Source organism: Grampus griseus, assembly GCF_964374135.1.
Source record: "Grampus griseus genome assembly, chromosome: 13".
Classification (NCBI taxonomy): domain Eukaryota; kingdom Metazoa; phylum Chordata; class Mammalia; order Artiodactyla; family Delphinidae; genus Grampus; species Grampus griseus.
This window is the reverse complement of record NC_139007.1, coordinates 17689577-17709257: the sequence shown is the minus strand read 5'-3', so window position 1 is coordinate 17709257 and position 19681 is coordinate 17689577. Positions and strand designations below refer to the sequence as shown.

Sequence of the window (19681 nt, the reverse complement as noted above, 5' to 3'; positions counted from 1 at the left end):
TATGGCTGAGTAGTATTCCATTGTATACATGTACCACATCTTCTTTATCCATTCATCTGTTGATGGACATTTAGGTTGTTTCCATGTTTTGGCTATTGTAAACTTAGGGATGCAGGTATCTTTCCAAATTATGGTTTTGTCCAGATATATGCCCAGGAGTGAGATTCCTGGACCATATGGCAATTCTATTTTTAGTTTTTTGAGGAACCTCCATACTGTAAAACTAATAGATTTGATAGTTTCATTAAATGACTGTATAGAAATAAGGAGATACCTGAAAAAAAATGTAGCTATTATGTTTATAAATAAATTTATATTTACTGATGGTTTTAAAATAATTGGAGTGTGGTAAATATTTATTTATAAATTTCTAAAAGGAATCTCTCTAAGGAGATTTCAAGTTTAGGCTGGGTTTATTAAGTACTCTAGTTCCTGTAAGAATATTATAGATCATAAAGATTGTCGAGAGTAGAGCTGGGAAACAAAAGGAACATAAATTCAAGTAAAATGTATCACTAAGGGAAGAAATAGCTCTTTCCTCTGAGTTTGATGAAGGTTTTAAAGCAGGTAATTTTGAAAAATATTGTAAGGCTGTGTCTTCCTTAAGATGTGGGAGCTAGGAGTAGGGCATGTGAAAAAGTGAGATCTTTAGGTACAAGAGGTACAAGAAAATTAAAATACTGTGCTTCTCTCTGCTGCTCTTTAAATGTTCAGAAACTACTATAAGGCTTCAAATTTATAGGACTTTTTTCTTATGCCCTTTTACTTTTGCTATGTACAGATCTATTATGAAGAATATATACAGATTGGAGGAAGATATTGTAATTAAAAAACTGTTTTATTCTCATGAGATAGATTTAATGTCTCCCCAACAGATATTATCAGGAAAATTGCAAGCAAAACTATGTATAACAAAGTCCAGTTGATTTAATATTTGTATTTTCTCCTACTATGTATCAGTTTCCCTGTAGACAGGGCTAACAAGTCAAGTACGAATCAACTCTGGGACATGACCTGTACAACTTTCAATCATTTATTCTCTGACAAACGTAGAGCTGTTTCTGAACTTAGTTCCAAAAGCTTGAAGGCATTTTGTTATACTCCTTTTAATAGTGATTTGTATCATTTTTCTCTAACTTGGCCTGTGTTCCAGAAGTTTCCTCCATTTTTCTGCTCAGCATAGACTTTTCATTTTTTGCTCCCTGTTTTTTTTTTTTCCCATTGCATCAGTAGTGGTTTAGTAAAGCATAAAGAAAGGCAAGGTAAGGGCTGAAGAGGGAGAGTGGGGAATTATTTGTTGTTTTTGTGCAGGTCCAGCTCACCTGATAGAACTTGATTCCTGCCTTGCTATTATTCTCCACCACAGGAAGACAATGGTAAGGGCATAATGGCCTCAGATCTTTCCGAAGCCTAGTTTCACTGCATGACGCAGCAGGAGAGGAAAGTGCTCTCAGAATCCACCTTTTAACCTCAATTAGCCACAGATGATAAACAGGCTGTCCGGGGCTGGGAGGTGGGGTGGGGGTGGGCGGGGAGCACAGGGAAGGTAATTGGTTGCTTCCTCCAACATTTTTGGCGTATGGTTCTAGCAAAGAATACCTATCCCCCAAATCTGAATAAGCACAGGGCTGGAAATGCACTATTACATCTAAGGTTTATATCCCTCCCGCCATCCCTACCTTTCCCCTTTAAGCCTGGTTATTTTCAGAACCCCACAGTGACTTGTGACTTAATAACTCTCCTGCTGCATCTATACGATTTTTTTCTCCTGCCCCCAAATTCCCAGTTTTCCTTCAGAAATTAGATCATGTCTTTGCCGTTTCCACTGCAGCAAAATTTATTTTAGTGTTCCACCCTGGCCTACGTGCTTTCTCCCAAGTCTCTTCATGTGTCATGAATGCACCTCTTGTGTAACTCTCCTGAGTACAACCTTTCTTACACATTTTCTCCCTCTCCCATAAACCAGGAGGTCTGGAGCTCTGCCACGGTATTAGAGCTTCAGTTTAGGACTAGACTTGAAATGCCAGGTTTCTGGTGACATTACAGATTGATGGTTGGTGCCTAAGGCTGGCTTAGTTGTATTTCTGGCGGTCACTGGATGCTAACCACTAGATACAGCCCGCGAGCTTCATGTTAACAAGGTCGATGTGTTTTGAGTTGATCTCCAAACACACAGAATATTCTGTCTCTTAAAATTCAAGTTAAGTAAGGCAACCAAATAAGGCTAGCCCTTTTATGGGTGTGATTTTTTTTGATTCATTACTTTTTATAACATCTGTTTGAGCTATACAGGCGAATAGTTTAACACAGTGTCAGAAATGAATGGCAATTTTCAAGCGCTTACTCGCTATTCATTAAAAGGAGAAATTTAAGTCGGTTTTTTGGAAACATTTCTTGTGACTGAAAAACTTTATTTGAAATTCAATCATATTTAATGTGTATTTTCTCTAACTTTAAAATCAAGTTTTTCAAAACATGAAGCAGATACTAAGAAGTAAAAAAGCCACGTAATATTGTCATTTACAGAACTGCTGTTAACATCATGTTATATTTGGAAATCAATTATTTGTTAACTAAATTCCATGATAATCTGTTATTTGGGTGAGTCTGCATTAAATGGTAAATTCAATATATAGTGTTACGAAAAATGGTTACATTTCTACACAGTTTTTTAACTTTAAATTTTAATCTTTTTTTTTTTTGTTTGGTTTTAGTCCAGCTTTTTCAAAGTTAGAAGAGGAGGGTGGATCCACACAGGTGTTTGGCGGAGGAGGGTATTATGAAATTTATCCTCCCTGTCTCCGAGTTGCATTATGTGGTTGGCTTCAGTGCCTCCTGGCAAGCAGAGATTTTAGAGTATCCACACTGTAAAGCGGCATATGCCAAAATTGTCATCTTAAATTACCTTCGGAACAAAAGAAAAAAATCGAGATTCCTAAGATTTCACAGTATATTGGGTTGTTTTGTTTTTTTTAACATCTTTATTGGAGTATAAGTGCTTTACAATGGTGTGTTAGTTTCTGCTTTATAATTATAGACACTCCTGGGTATGTTCCACATTTTAAAGTTTTTTCTGAATGTAAAAGTAATTATACAAACTTCAAACATTACAGAACTGTAAAGTACAACAAGCCATCAACAGTTTGGGAGCAGATCTTTCCAAATTAAAAAAGGAGAAAACTCCATTCAGTATTCAGTGTTCAGTATTACTTTTAATATGGTATTCTTACTAAAACTAAACCAGTACGTGGTTCCAACAGGCCCAGATGTCTTTGGTTTCTAATATATAATTCTTTCACTGCTCCTTGTTAGCAGTCTATGAAACTAGCCTCATTTAGTAACCTCCTAACTATTTAAGATAATTAAGGTATTATAGAATAGTGCATTATGGCTAATTTAATATTCTGTCACTAATATATATATTTTCTATGTATTGTCATTTTTCAAAGTATTAAAAGAAAATATACCTCATTAAATCAGATTGAAAACAATTTAGAAAGCACTTTGAACTCTTGTAATATTCAGAATCAGCATCGGTGACTCCAAAACCTGGTACACTGAAGATGTAGTAAAGGTTGGGGGTCTGTATCTAAACTGAATTATAGTTTGCCCTCTAGGCTGCTTTTCTAGAATACGTGTTTCTTGTTTCCTTATGCACATTTTATATTGGTGTGAATACTTTGTATCAAGTGTACTGCCCACTGCATATTTTAGATGAACTAGTATCTAAAAAACGTGATGGGAACAAACATTTTAATAGATCTTTTCACACTCCTATGTGGCAGGTTGTATTTTCCAAATGGCTGCAACAAATCTCCTATCATACAAGCTCTTCTTACAGTGTGGCTTTGGCACTCCTCCCATTGAGACAGGCTTTTGTGACTGGATCAAGAGAGTATGGAAAAGTGACAATCTGTGACTTCCAAGGCTAGGTAAGCAAAAGGAAAAGCACTTTTTCTACCCTGTTCCCTCGAATACTTGTTCTGGAAGCCTTCAGCCTCCAAGTAAGCAGTTTGACTGCTCCAAGGCTGCCATGCTGTGAGGAACCCAAATTAGCCCACAGTGAGAGACCCCATGGAGAGAACCAGAGAGTACTTGAGGTGTGTGTGTGTGGGAGAGGGAGAGAGAGAGAGGTGGGGGGGGGGAGAGAGAGAGAGAGAGAGAGAGAGAGAGGTGCCTGGACAGCCTCCAGCTACTCTAAGTTACCCCCTTTTCACTGATTGTTTAACTGCAACCACGTGAGAGATGCTGGGCTGGCACTATCCTGCTGAGGCTTCCCAAATTCTCACGTGCAGAAACCATGAGAGAGAATGAAATTGTTATTATTGTTTAAAGCCACTAAATTTGGGGGTAATATGTTACATACCGATAGATAAATGGAATACCCTACAAGCTTTTCCAAATTTCTCATAACATAATTTCCCTGCTTCCCGTAGAATCTGAGTAGCTCTACCACTCCTCAGTCTAGGGAAGAGGTTTGGACCAGTGCGGATATAATGGCCAATGAGAGTGGTCAGCTGTAGCATGCAACTCATAAAAAATTGACCGGGATAGAGAAATGATGTGTTATGGAAGCTGTTCTGTGGTGATATCTTGGAAAAACTAACAAATCAGGGGAACTTCCAGGGATTCAACTATATTTTGAAGTATCTTCATCTCCAAATTTAAAAACACGAAATTTAAACAAAAACAAGTGACTTCAAATAATATTTACTTTGTTACAAGAGTAAAAAATACAAGAAGAATCTAGTACATTAGATAAGCCTACAGAATTAATACTCAACTCTTGTCAAGTCACTTAATTCTGCTTTCTAATGCCAAAACGTCTAAGTGCTGAAATTCTAAAAATCATGTCCTTAGGACACTCCAGTTTCTTCTAGTGATGGTGATGGGTAGCGTTTTCTTTTTAAAAGTTCATAGAGTAGTGTGCCTGATTTATTCATCTTGTTGGTTTTCATTTGATAAATATTCATCTAGTGCTTATCACTAGTCAGGCTAAATCATCTGAGGAAACAAGGGGAGGTAAGTTAACAAGGGCACACAAGTTGGAGATGGCAAAGCTGGAATAGAAGCCCAGGAATTATGGTTCCAGACTCTGTATTCTAACCTACTACTTAATCATCAGGGAAATGCAAATGCAAAATCAAAAATGAGATATCACCTCATACCTGTTCGAATGGCAGTTATCAAAAAGACAACAAATAACAAGTGTTGGTGAGGGTGTGGAGAAGAGAACCCTCGTGCAGTGTCGGCAGGAGGGAAATTGGTGCAGTCACTATGGAAAACAGCATGGAGCTTCCTCCAAAAATTAAAAATAAAACTACCATATGCTCCAGCAATTCCACGTCTTGCTATTTATCTGAAGGAAACAAAACACTATCTCAAAAGAATACATGCACCCCACATTCACTGCAGCATTATTTACAATAGCTAAGATATGGAAACAACCTAATTGTCCATGGATGGATGAATAGATAAAGAAAATGTGATCTATATATATACCACATTATATATATATATAATGGAATTATTCAGCCATAAAAAAGGAAGGCAATCTTGCCGTTTGCAACAAACTGGATGGACCTTAAGAGCATGGTACTAAGTGAAGTAGGTAAGACAGAGAAAGACAAATAATGTATGATCTGACTTATACGTGGAATCATAAAAAAAAAACAACAAAACGAGCTCACAGATACAGAGAACAGATTGGTGGTTGCCAGAGGAGGTGGGTGGGAGAGGTGGGAGAAATGGGTGAAGTGTTTTCATTTTTTGTTTTGGTCTAAATAAATTGAATTTAAAAAATCATACCAACGAATGACAGAGTTGCTATACTAAAAAGCACTTGGAAGCAATGACACAGATTTATCCATGACAGTGTTGGGGGTTGGTTTTTATCTAGATTAATTGATAAAAAGCAAATGTAAGGAAGTAGTAAAATTTCAATTCAATGAAATTGAATAGCAAAAATATTGAACTGGATCTTTTTCATAACAGATGTAACTTTAGGTTTTAAATAATATAAGACATGCCATTAATGAATGGATACTTTATTGACAGTAGATATAATTGTACAGGATGATAAAACATTATACAGTTGTACAATCCAAATGAGTATTCCTTAGAGAACAGCCTCAGACAAATTTATGCAATTCTATAGGAATAGAGTAAACGTGAATTTTTCAAGAACGATTTGAAAACTGAGGATTATTTGAACGGCTATTGTGCCAACCATTGCAACAATGAATTTTCTGTCTCCAATTCTGATGGCTCGTTAATTATTTCCAGATAAATCTTTTGCCAAAGATGAAGGGATCTATTCCCTTTATTCAGAAGGCTTAAAGGAGACAGTCAAATAAAAAAATATATATGTGAAAGAAATGCGTGTATAAATAAATAGATCATGAAATAAGTTAGAAAAGTTGTTTATGTGGAGTTTTGGAACATGGAAGTGTTGGGTTTCGCAGAAAAGACCAAAAGATATAAAACCTCCACTGCCATGGAGTTGACATGTTAGTAGTCATGGTAGTGAGATGACAAACAAATAATAAGTGAATTGCATTCTATATTTAAATATAAAAAGTTACATGGAGAAAAATTAAGTAAGGAAGAACCATAGAGAGTAAGGAAGGTGGGTGAAGGAAGAATAGCGATTGCTGGATTCCATGGAATGATTGGTGAAGGCCCCAGATGAAAAATGACATTTGGGCAAAGACTTGAAGGGATTGAGGGAGCCATGTAGATATTTGAGGGACAAGTGCTCCAGAGAAGGAACAGCAAGAGCAAAGGCCATGAGGTAGGAATGTGTTTCTCCTATTTGGCGAAAGGTAAGGCAGTCACAGTCAGAGTAGCGGGAGAGGAGGGAGGAAAATAAAGGTAACAAAGCCACAGAGTTAAAGGGACTGGGGCAGTTCCTATGGGGCCTTGTAGGCCATGTAATGACTTTGACTTCTATCATGAGTGAGGTGGGTGCCAATGGAGAATTTTGAGCAGAGGACTTAAATTTAGAACTAGTCCTTATTTTTAATTTTAGTATAAAAATAGGAACTATATTTTGCAGTTGGAAATATTTCTGTGATTTTTTTTAAGGCACAGGTTGTATGAATGTCCTTTATTTATGCAGTGAGATAAAACAATTATTATTTCAAACCAGATGTGACTGTAATTGATTCTGCCTTTTAAAGAAAGTGACATAGTTCATATCTATTGAGAAATAAATCTTTATATCGCTCTCCTATTTTCTCAGGGCATATTGAAAGAGAATTCTACTCATGGAGTACCGATTTGGAACTTGTCAGACATTTTATGCAGAAATATGTTTTAAAAACTTCAGGGAAGTACTCTTTTATTCTTTGTATGATATTTCAGCCATTATGTGTTAGTGGGCTTTTAAAGGCTACTGTGGAAGCATTTGTTGTATTATTTCTATGAAAAAAATGCAATATGATTGACTTACATATGAACTTTAGGAACACAATTCGTTACCAATATGGAAACTGCCTACACAAACAGGTAGAAACAGGTAGGTAATGTTAATGATCAACCTTCAGTAGACCAAATAGTCTTAAATTTTTCAAATGGGGCAAAGAAATTTGTTTGATTTTAATTTAAATATAAAACTCAATTTCATTACGAAAAAACTTTTAAGTATATTTGTGGCAACTTGGTTATATGCATCTACTACTTCAACTAAATTTTATAAAATCTAAGTACAGAAAAAGCACTTCTGATAAAAATTTGGTGTCAAAATTGAGATGCATGGTGTGTATAAAATACACTTTAGATTTCAAACACTTAGTACAAATGAAAAAAGTAAAACATCTCAGTAATTTTTATATTGATAATATGTTGACATACAAATATTTTGGATATAGTATTAGGTTAAATAAAATATATGATTTAAATGAATTTCACCTGTTTCTTTTACTTTTTAAAAAACTTGGCTACTTGGAACACTTTACATATGTGGGTCATGTTACACTTCTGTTGGATAGCATTACTCTAGATCAGTGGGTCTCAAAATGTGGTCATTTGACTATCTCCAACAGCATCACCTGGGAACTTGTTAGAAATGCAAATCATGGAGCTCCACCTCCAACTTACTGAATCAGAGACTCTGAGGGTGGGTCCCTGCTTTAATGAGCCCCGCAACTGATTCTGATGCAAGCAAAAGTGTAAGAACCATTCTTCTAGACCAGGGGTACAGAATTCTAATTTGGCTGCAAATTAGAATCATCTGGGGACCTTGGGCATAAAATCCAGGTACTAAAGCTACCACCCAGACCAATGAAATCAACAACCTTGGGTCCAGTTAAAAGTGTTTTTAAAGCTCTCCAGGGGATTCTAATATGGGAGAAAGATTGAAAACCACTGGCCATGATCCATGATTTTTAAACTGTGCTCTTCAGATGGGCTGTAGCTGGCTGGACCACGTTCTCCTTTCAGCTTCCGAGGTGTCTGCTCGCTTTCCTATCCTGCTCATCCTGGAAAGGCAGCCGCTGTGGTGATTTTCCTGGTGGATGGAGAGATACAGGGCTTGGATGGGCAAGAAGGCTTTACAGGTATCAGAAGTTCACATTTCAAATATATCTACCTACATGCGTCAGTTATGCCTGTTACATTAAATGGCTATATTATTGGGCTTTCACTAGATTCACAGGAGGATAAACCTGGAATTAGCAGAAAATGTAAAAGCTTTGATACAGCAGAGGTGAAGAAGAGTATTCCTTTTAACATTATTATTTTGGGTAGTTTTTTTTTTTTTTTTTTGCGGTACACGGGCCTCTTACTGCGGTGGCCTTTTCCCGTTGCGGAGCACAGGCTCCGAACGCGCAGGCTTAGCGGCCATGGCTCACGGGCCCAGCCGCTCCGCGGCATGTGGGATCTTCCCGGACCGGGGCACAAACTTGTGTCCCCTGCATCAGCAGGCGGACTCTCAACCACTGCGCCACCAGGGAAGCCCTATTTTGGGTAGTTATTTTAGGGAGCAACTTTATCTTTGTACACCGCTGTTACCACTCAGCAGTAACTGGCAGGCAGCACAGTTGCTGACTTCCACTGGGGGCTTGGATTCCACGGGGTTCTATCAGTGGTGCTAATAGAGATATTTCTATTCTCCAGTACCATGGAGATTACTCCCCTTAAGTTGCCCTAATGGTCGGTTTTCTTGCTGTAGAAAAGCTAAAAACATTGGTAAATCCAGTCAATGTAACCTTCAAAACCCAGTTCATGTCACCAGGAAATGATGGCTATCAAGCAATTCATTGGTAAACTCCCACCTCCAGTTGATTGACATTAACAGGCCTTGTGGAAAAGTACCCAGCATCATTGTAGTAGAGTATAAACTTTTTCCAGTGCCCCATCTTGAAACTTCTAATGTTTGCAGTGTTAAAATGTTTTGCAAATACATACCATGACACAGACTAAATAATGTCTCCTCATGGGAAATTTATGATCTTTTAAGTTTCTATACATGTATAATATGATCCAGACTATACTAGTATTGAAATAGGTGAAACAGCTAGCTTCTTGTTCCCAAATGTAATTCAGCCAAATACTGCAAGCATATTTTTTATTACATCATTTGAAAATTATTAGCATGCTTAATGAAAACTTGTTAGGTATAAAGGAACAGTTAAGATATAAATGATTTATGCATGTTCTGACTTAGTCTATAGATTTATTCCCAAATGACAAAATCACCGTGCAGTATCTGTATTTTTATGTGTTCATCTATATTTAATGATTGTAATATATACTAAGAATGAGATGGTATTACATTATTCCTAATAGTAGAGGTAATGCTCTTAACGGTTAATAAAGAGAAATACTGCTTCCTTTTTTTTTTTTTTTAAAGATGTGTTCTACAGGGCTCTAGACATTCTGTAGGGTCTTCTAGAGGATGGGGCTTTTGCATAAACTTTTGCTTAAAGAACAGAATAAAATAAGGGTGCATCTCTGTAAAACATTCTAATGAAATGACCCATGTACCCATTTCACCTGTTACTCTAATACTCAGATACCAATAACTTATAGCTTGGTTCATCAAGGATTCCTTAGAGCCAGGTAAAGCCAGGATATGTCACCCCAAATTATGAGGACCAGAGGAATCTGCAAACAAATCTTATTCCATTAATTTCTTCCCATGTATTTACCTTCCTAGAGTTTGCCGCCCTTGGAAGCCTAAAACTGCTTTCCTTTGTCCTGTCACTTCTCTACCAATTTATTGTTCTTTGTCGAAGATGCTGTATAGATCGCAGTTCTAAGCTACTGCTTTGAGCCACTCTTCGTTTTAGGTTTCTCCTGGGTGATGTGCACTGCATGTGTTAGTTAATGAACTGTTTTTCTTTTGTTAATGTGTTATCTTCTTAGCGTCCCAGCTGACAACCTAAAATGGGTAGAGGTGAAGTGTTTCCTCCCCCTCATTAGTGCTCATTCAACTTGTATCCTCACTGCAGTAGGCAGGCACAAAGTCAACTCTTGCCAAGGTTGCCAGTTACCCTGGGGCTGGCCACCCCAAGGATTCAACTGCCTACTTCTGATTCTGAACTTTTAGGGTTGGCCACTCTCGTAGGCCTTGTCCTCTCTAATATATCAGACACTGGGATTCTCAAATTAGAACCCCCAAAGGTCAAAGGTCTTTCCTTCATACAGAAACACACCAAGAACCAGGCGTGTTAAGATTTTTAACTAAAAAAGAAAAGAAAAATTGGAACTAATTTTACACAGCAATAATGTGTTTTTGTGTGAAGAAATACAAAATCATTTACTTAATATCACAAACCATCACACAGCTACAGCTTTTTTCTATTAGATTTTTTTCTCGTGAAAGTTACATTTGAAATGTTGCATGTGCTATTACGTATTTCCTGAATTTTCTCTGCTTGAAATCTCAATGACCTTAGATAGGAATGCTACAATCATATTTAAATATGATTAGAGTTCATTGTGCATTAAACTTGGGCAAGAAATATCTGATTTTGACCTAGTATTCTCACTGGGCATCAGAAACTACAGATTCTAGTTCCTTTGTTTGTGAATCACACGCATTCTTAACTTGTCAATTGTGTATAGAGTGACTGTAGTTTCTCATAAGGGAAATTATAGCAGAAGTTTTTCTAATGTGTTTGGTTTTTTTAATGTGTTTTTTGGTTTTTGTAATAAAACCTAAACCTACAAATCTTTAAAAAGGATGGAAAAAGTTGGTGTTCTAGCTAACATTTATGTGGAAAAATAGGTTCTTCCCAGTACTCTTGGAACTGCACGTGGGTATACAAAATGACTCCCCCAGCTAGGCCTTATCCTGTCATTCAAGAGGATTGAAGCTCTTTTCACGAGAGAAATAAATGTGGAAGGGAGATGTGAACTCTCCCTGCACTGGCAGGATTCTGTAATCCCTCTGTAATGATGGCTGGGGGGAAGAGCCCACACACTCTTTTGGGGCTACTCCCTATATTTATATCAGCCTTTCTATCTGTAAATATTATATCACAAAACTAGGAATAGACAGGTAATGTGTCTAAATTTATGTAATAAAGAGCTGTATTATAATAAGGTTCTGTTGTACTAACATTTTTGTTTCTTCTTCAGCATCTTGTGTTTTGTTTCCGGGCCTGTTGTTAAACTGGTCTTGTCGCCAATAAAATACGCCAATTGTAATGTACCTCAGTTAATTCAAGAGAGTGAGTTTTGTAAAGTATACCTTCTTCTCAGATGTTGTTGGGTTAATTATTGATGGATTATAGAATTCACAGGGAAAAGTGTTACTGGAATGCAAGGAATCTTGAAATAACTCTGTGATGCAAATAAAATGTTCTCTATTAAAGCAACTGATTCTAGATAATTTAAAGGCTAGCCCTAAGAAGCTTCTGGATGGCCAAAAAATAAGGCCGTAACAAATCTTTCTGATAAGGAAAAGTAACATAATTAGAAATGAAACACTTTGGTTTAACGTCTAGTTTATGGATATATAAAATCAAACGCTAAATCCTAAACACTACTGTTTGTAAAATCATTAGGTAGGAACAGGGCAGAAACTAGCGATCCTATTAACTGAAAAGGAAATTGGGGCACAGGAAGCCTTTAGGGTGTGCTGTGTCTGACGCTCCTTTTGGCTGTGATCTGATTGCTCCAACATTCCTTGAAACTTCAAGTATAAATATCAATAATAATGGAATTCCAGCGCTGGAAGATCATTTATTCCGACCTTCTCGTTTTACCAAAGAAGACACTGAAGCCCTTAAAGATTGAGTTACACACCATTATTCAGAGAGAGAGGTTCGTAAACATCTCGGCTTCTAGAACTCTTGGGAACAATATATACAAGATAAATGTGACTGTCCAGTGGGCTCTAACATTTGCACCTTGTCTTTTATATTAATGGCATTAAAATAAAATTCCCAGGGACGATCTACAGAGACTCCTGCGGCGTCGCGGCACGCACTTTCCTCTCTTGCCTTTCTCCCAGTTCTACCCGGGCCTGTTCTTTCTGGGTCAAGGTTGGTTTCCTCCGAACCCCGGCCCTGGCTGCCATCTGGAACTGTGCGCAGCGCGTTTGGAAGCGCCTGATAGGAGGGGAGAGATGAAGTGTCGTTCGCATCAGTCAGTTAAGGCCTTTTGCAAACAGCCCCCGGGCCCCCCCTCTGTGTCTGGGCAGCCGTCCTCTCTGCCCGAGGCTCTCCGTTTCCCATCCCATCTCAACCTCCCCGCGGGGTGCGGCTGCGGGGCCGCCTCGGCCAGGGGTGATGGTGCTCACGGGCCGGGCGGGGGGAACCTGACCTTACTCCCCATTTGGTTCTCTGGAGCAAGGAGGGCACTGCGTGCGCCACACCGAGCCACGTCCCACGCAGCGATGGGCTGGGACGGTTGCGCCTCTAAACCGATGGCGAGCGGGGACCTGGGCGTGGAAGGGAGCGGCACCGCCCGGGCCTCGCCCTTCCTCCCCCTCCTCCTTGCTCGCCGCTCGCCTCTCCCCCAGCCATGACTCAGCGCTTCTCGCAGGCTGCCGGGCTGTGGACACGGGCTCCTCGCCGGCCCCTCCCGCCGCGTCCACCGCCTCTCTCCCACCCACGCCCGCCCTCGACCGCCGGCCCTTCCCCAGCGCCGCCGCCGCCGCCGCCGCCGCCGCCACAGTCAGCTCGGGCGTCCCGGCAGCATCAGCCGCCCGACCCGGCCAGACCCGACCCCGCCGACCCCGCGCGCCGCCCGCCATGCAGCCCCAAGCCCCCGGCCGCCGACACACCCCCCAGCGCGGCTACGCCGTGACCCGGAGCCCCCATCTCAACAAGGTAAGCCCGCCGGCTCCCCCTCGGTCTCGGTCAAGGTCACGGGCAGGCCCCCCGGCGGCGCAGCGGACGCCGCTTAGCCCTTCCGCCCGCGCCCCCGGGATGCCGCCCCGCCGGAGCGGCCCCCGAGAGCCTGGGCGCGGGGCGAACGGAGGGGCCGCCCGTGGGGGTCGGTCCCCGGGAGCGTGATGGGAAGGGGTGTTGTGGCTCCGCGCCTGGGCATCTTGTTCGGGGCACGGAGGGGACGTAACTTGTTTAAATACCGCTTGGCTTCTCCGAAAGCGGGAGCCGAGGCAAAGAAAGTAGTGGCAGCGAAGTGCGTGACTGGAGTGTGCCTGTGAAGGTAGCAGGTGGGCTGCCAGCTCGGCCTCGATGTGCCACGCACGTACGGGGCGCACTCAGGGTGCCCATCACTGGAGGCTGCCGTGCAGCGAGGTGGCCCTACGGCCCCAGCTCGGCTAGAAACGCGTTCTGAGTGGGGTCACGTGAGCAACCGGAAAGTCAAGGCCTCTCGGTTTCTGGAGGGACGCGGTTGAGAGGCTGGGAATTCGTGGTGGGTGGCTTCTGCCTCGGGGCCCTGGTGTGGCCCGGCGCAGAATCCCTGCCCCAGACGTGGGACTGTGGGTAAAGCCGTTCTATGTCTTTGAACCTGGCCTGGAAAAATTTTATTTTTTAGGACTCCTCCTTTTTTTTATGAAAAGGGGAATACAGTGCAAGAGACCCTTTTTCAGATCTTCCTAACATTTCATTTTTCTTCACTGGTGATGTAAATACCTAAGATTTCTCTCAAATGGAAAACACCTCGGAGTGTATCAATTTCCTGACGAGATACTTAGCAGTCACATTTATTTTATCGCCAGGATTTGTCTCTGAATTGTTCTTTTGTTTAAGGGTGTGCTTTTTGACATTTCCTTTAGTACATGGAAAATGCCATCAATCAGCACAGAGGCCTGTTGGGTCATTTGGGGCTCTCTACCAGACGCTTCTTTTCATCAAGAACTGGACCTCCGCGTCCCCCTCCCCCAACATGGTGCCGGTGATTTGTTAATCATTATTAATGGCTTAAAGACTTGTGACTTATTTGATTTAACAAACTATAGCTCCTGTGAGTTCTTTTTGATTTTTGTGGTGACAGGCAACTTTTACTTATCTATGATTATTCAGTATTTCTGGTCATAAAGCATTATGAAATTTTAAATATTTCCTACCTATATTTTCCTCAGTGATTTTAATTGCTAGTTTGATTTTATACTTCCTTTTTATTATTCTGCAGGTTGGGGCCTATTTGCAGTAGGAAAAAAAGGGAAAATTTGATGTGACAAAACAATTTCTGACTTTCAGGTGTACCTGCCTGCTGTAATTTATGACCAAATAATGGGTTGCCCCTTAAAAAGAACCACGTGAGTGGTATAACCTGTTTGAATTTCCTCCAGTCAGGGGCCAGGGTGTCTGTTTCAAGGGGTTGATGGAATAGGCAATCCCTGAGCAAGAGTCATTATGCCTTTACTGTTTACATCAAGAATTTAATAAGAGTCCTGTACCACAGTGTTCACTGCAGCACAATTTACAATAACCAGGACATGGAAGCAACCTAAGTGTCCATCATCGGATGAATGGATGAAGAAGATGTGGAATACAATGGAATATTACTCAGCCATAAAAGGAAGCGAAATTGAGTTATTTGTAGTGAGGTGGATGGACCTACAATCTGTCATATGGAGTGAAGCAAGTCAGAAAGAGAAAAACAAATACCGTAGGCTAACACACACACACACACACACACACACACACACACACACACACACACACACACATACATATATATGGAAGCTTAAAAAAAAAAAAGATTCTGCAGAACCTAGGGGCAAGGACAGGAATAAAGACAGACACAGAGAATGGACTTGAGGACACGGGGAGGGGGAAGGGTAAGCTGGGACGAAGTGAGAGAGTGGCACTGACATATATACACTACCAAATGTAAAATAGCTAGTAGGAAGCAGCTGCATGGCACAGGGAGATCAGCAGGGTGCTTTGCGACCATCTACAGGGGTGGGATAAGGAGTATACGTATGCATATAGCTGATTCACTTTGTTATACAGCAGAAACTAACACAGCACTGTAAAGCAATTATACTCCAGTAAAGATGTTAAAAAAAGAAAAGAATTTATGCTCTTGAAATCCTTTTAACTCCTGTTCACGAGTAAGGGTTAATTTCCGCTTAAGAATAATAATATAACAGAGATCTTCCACCAAAGGCATTAAGGTGTGGTACTGAATGTGTTAAGAACATGTGTTTTGACTTTGTAACTGAACTTTATTGTCTGCATAGTATCAAATTGGATTTAAAATCCAGGTGGCCAGCTTTGGAGTGATTAATGGAATAAGCTTTACTCTTCTTGTTCAGTCCTAAGACAGTTCTGCGGTACCTCATGGAAGTCACAGAACATCCTCATATGTACCGCTGAAACTATAGTTGTGGGATCTTCTTGATGGGCGCTTCTCTGAAGACCTCTGGGCCTTTAAGTTTTCCAGTAGCCCAGAAATTTTTCTTGATTTTTGTGGTAACCTTGGCTGCAAAGAAACTAGTAGATCTTTCCCCCTATAACCCCTCAGCCTGTCACCTGGCTACACTAAGTCTTCTTCAGCCACTGTCACACAGACCTTCATCACCTTACCTTTGGGTAACTGGCACAGTTTTCCTGGTTTTATTTTCAGTATTATAGTCTGTCCTATGTGTAGGTATGAAAGAAATATCTTCATCAATTAGCATTTTATTCATGTTGCTCTTCTGTTATCCAAGTATTTTTAGTATGATATTATTTCCTATTACATTGAATGTAAAATCAATCTGTCAGTTAGGTCTACTGTCTTCTCCACATTTATCTCATTAGGTCCCCAATTTAGCCTTCCACTTAAAATATATTTGCTGAATGTCTTACTTAGTGCTTGCCTTTTTGTCTGTGCGGAATTCCTACAATGAAAATGTCATTAGTTGATTTAATAATGATCTCTTTGGGGAAGACTTTCCTAATTATTTTAGTCCTATTAACATTACTTAACACCTCTTTTTTATGTATTCCGTTGTAACATGTCATTTGGTATTTACTGCATTGTATTTTTTTCTTATTTGATTTAGATTGCCATAGGAATCATAATCCTTAGTACATAATTTTGCTCATTTAACATTAAATAAATGTTTATTTAATGGAGAAATGAGCCATGTTAAAACATTCTTTTTTTTGGTCTTCCAAACAGAACTCAGCTTTTAAAGCAGGTGGCTTTTAAAGTGGTAGTTTGAGCGTTATTCTAAGACATTTCTCCTCTTTAATGTAATTTCTTGTAAGTAAATTCACATTGAAGTCTAAAGCTCAGTTGACTCCATATACCATTGTATTGTATAATGGCATGTAGTCAGAAAAGGTGGAATTTGGTTTAAGCCTGACCATGAAATTTTAATTATTTGCTGGATAAGCTTTGGGAGGTGTTTAATCTTGGTACAAATTGAGGTAAACAGTAGATGTGATCTGAATTAAAAAATAAAGAATTTAAGGGAATTCCCTGGCAGTCCAGTGGTTAGGACTGTGCTTTCAGTGCCGAGAGCCTGGGTTCAGTTCCTCGTCCCTTTGTCGGGGAACTAAGATCCCCCAAGCTGTGTGGCACAGCCAAAAATAAAAATAATAAAGAATTTTAAAAACGTTAGAGAAATAGAATCTTTCTTCATTTGTAATAATTCATGTCTGGTTCTTACTGTTTGTATACTCAAGTATACATCATTGCAGGTAGGATTTCATCATAGCATTTGGAGAAGCATTTCTACGTCACACTTATGAGATTCAGTATCTTTCTGTTCACAGCCCAAATTACTTGTTTTTTTTTGTGTGTGTGTGTGTGGTATGCGGGCCTCTCACCGCTGTGGCCTCTCCCGCTGCGGAGCACAGGCTCCGGACGCGCAGGCCCAGCGGCCATGGCCCACGGGCCCAGCCGCTCTGCGGCATGTGGGATCTTCCCGGACCGGGGTACGAACCCGTGTCCCCTGCATCGGCAGACGGACTCTCAACCACTGCGCCACCAGGGAAGCCCAGCTTATTAACTTTTAAATGTGAGAAATGAGCTTCTGGGCAAGTGCTTTTGTAGATGTTTGTCTTGATATGTCAAGACCTAATGAGCTGAATGTGTTGTAGGGAAAAAAAGAGAGAAACAAGGCTGATGACTATGAAGGAAAGTTACTTTAAACCCCCCCTTTTTCTTCAGTGTAAACTATACCAGAATGAATCATTCAAAAAGTTTTCACCTAGTACAGTTCTCTGGAGTTGCCTCAGCAATATGATAAACTGATACATTATTTAACGTGGAATCCCACTGATGTGAAGCCCATTGTAATGAAGTGTTCAGCCATACGCCTCCATATTTGTCTATTGTCTTGGTAATGCAGGATAGTACAAAACCAAACAATGCGGTGCTCTAATGGGTAGAAAGATGAATTTGATTTGAGAACTGGTGGTGTGGAGTACAGAAAATGTTGAAGAGAGGAATAGGTTTGAGATTTTTCATTTTGTGTTCTGATGTCCTTCAGACTTTCGGGCAAGTGTGGAAAATGCGAAATAATGGAATGAACCCTCTAAGACTTTGTGTCTAGAAGAAATGAGTCCAAGTCACAATTCTTTTCATTAGCAGTTGTGAGATTTTGAGTGAGATTTTCTTAACTGGCTTCAGTTATTGTCTTTATAAAATAGAATGATGATTTCATTTATTTATCTTTTTCAAATTTTAACAAATATTCAGAATCCACTATATGCTAGGTAATATTCTGGGTGCAGGGGATATAGCAATGAATAAGATTCCTGCTTTGAATGTACTTACATTTCCATTTGAAATACGATTTGTTTTACCTCTTCCCTCAGATATTAAAGAGTGTATATTAGTTTTTTCTGACATATATTATAAAACAGGTTTTTTATTACTACAACTAATTATTGATATGATAATATTTTTATATAGAGAATCTGAACTCATAGCTGGAACGGTTATGAAGTACTTATTTTTTATGTAGTTTTTACCCCCTTCTCTTGAATTTTTGATTTAACAAATCAAACATGATTGTGTGACCTATTAAATTTATGAGTGTCATAGTAAAAAATAAAACTATACTTTCTCTCTGGGAGAGAGAGATGGACATTTTACTCTCAGATTCATATAAGTGAGCCTGACTGAGATCACATGTCCTTTGCAGTCTTTCATAGATTTTCACAGAATGCCAGGTGTAGGTTAAAAAATGTCTTTGTGAAGACAAAGAACAAGGAAAGCTTTTTGCTTCTCAGTACTCTGCTCAAAGTGTGTGAAGGCTTGGAAGTGTGAAAGAAAGGTAGAGGTATGCCCTGGGGAGTTAAAATTGCTGAGGTGAGAGCAGTGAAATGCAAAGATATGGAATTTAAAAGTTCCAGTGGTGTGAAACCAGCCTTTAATCTGTTTGACTTTGGAAGTAATCAGCTACTCTGACAAAACAGGTATATGGACCGTTTTCCAATGGCTTTCAAAATTGACATGACCAAATACTGTTACAGACTCCAAGTGGCCTGATTTGGTCTATTCATTACATCATTATTTATTTTATGTTACTGAGCCAACTCAACAAACTTGTTGATAGTGTATGGACCCAGAATTGATCAGCAGACATGTTATAATTCAGGAGGACTAAGCTGGGAATGTTTCTAAGCTAAATTATTAAGAAATTTTCTTAGGCATGGGGCCTAAATATAAAGTTTGGTTGTTTGTATTCTTAAAGTGCTATTTAAAATATTTTATGGCTTATATATTAATTTTACCTGTCTGTAGCTTCGTGTATGTAATATAGTACACTATAAAACAGAGGATTAATGTTGCCTTAAATGAATTTAGAGAATTTAAAACATCAGTATTTTTCCTCAGGCCCTGAAGATATATCTAAGTTAGCCATCAACTAAACTGGTTTCAGATACTTGAGGCCTTTGGGATTAAAGACAGGGGAGAGACACTATGCCTTTAAATTTCTGTAGTTTAATCTGGTAGTTTGGGAAGTCAATATAGTAATTGATAATGTTCTCTAAAACATGGAAATGTAACTATTAGAGTTTCTATGCTAATAAACCCTAGACCTAAAACACTAATTTTTTTTTTTTAAATAAGTATTGGTTGAGTAAGAACATCAGCAAAAGTACTTTCATGTTCACAGGAACATGGTTCTATGAATTACATCAGGAATACATTATGAGTATCCCTGCAGTAGTTAAATTCTAAACTGTCTCACTAAGACGTGACGATCTGGAGACTGAAGGAGGCCTAAGACTCCATTAAAATATTAAGGCTGGGCTTCCCTGGTGGCGCAGTGGTTGAGAGTCCGCCTGCTGATGCAGGGGACGCGGGT

General features: G+C 39.6%; 1 protein-coding gene across 2 annotated transcripts in view; it reads left to right on the top strand.

Annotated features, from left to right (window-relative positions):
• The first annotated feature begins 13126 nt into the window (after positions 1-13126).
• Positions 13127-19681, top strand: part of ME1 (malic enzyme 1) — a 192965-nt gene continuing 186410 nt past the window's right edge. For both annotated transcript variants that reach the window (XM_082668816.1, XM_082668815.1), the window contains exon 1: positions 13127-13283. In XM_082668816.1, the coding sequence (XP_082524942.1) occupies positions 13206-13283 (78 nt within the window). In that variant the 5' untranslated portion in view covers positions 13127-13205. The remainder of the gene's footprint in view (positions 13284-19681) is intronic.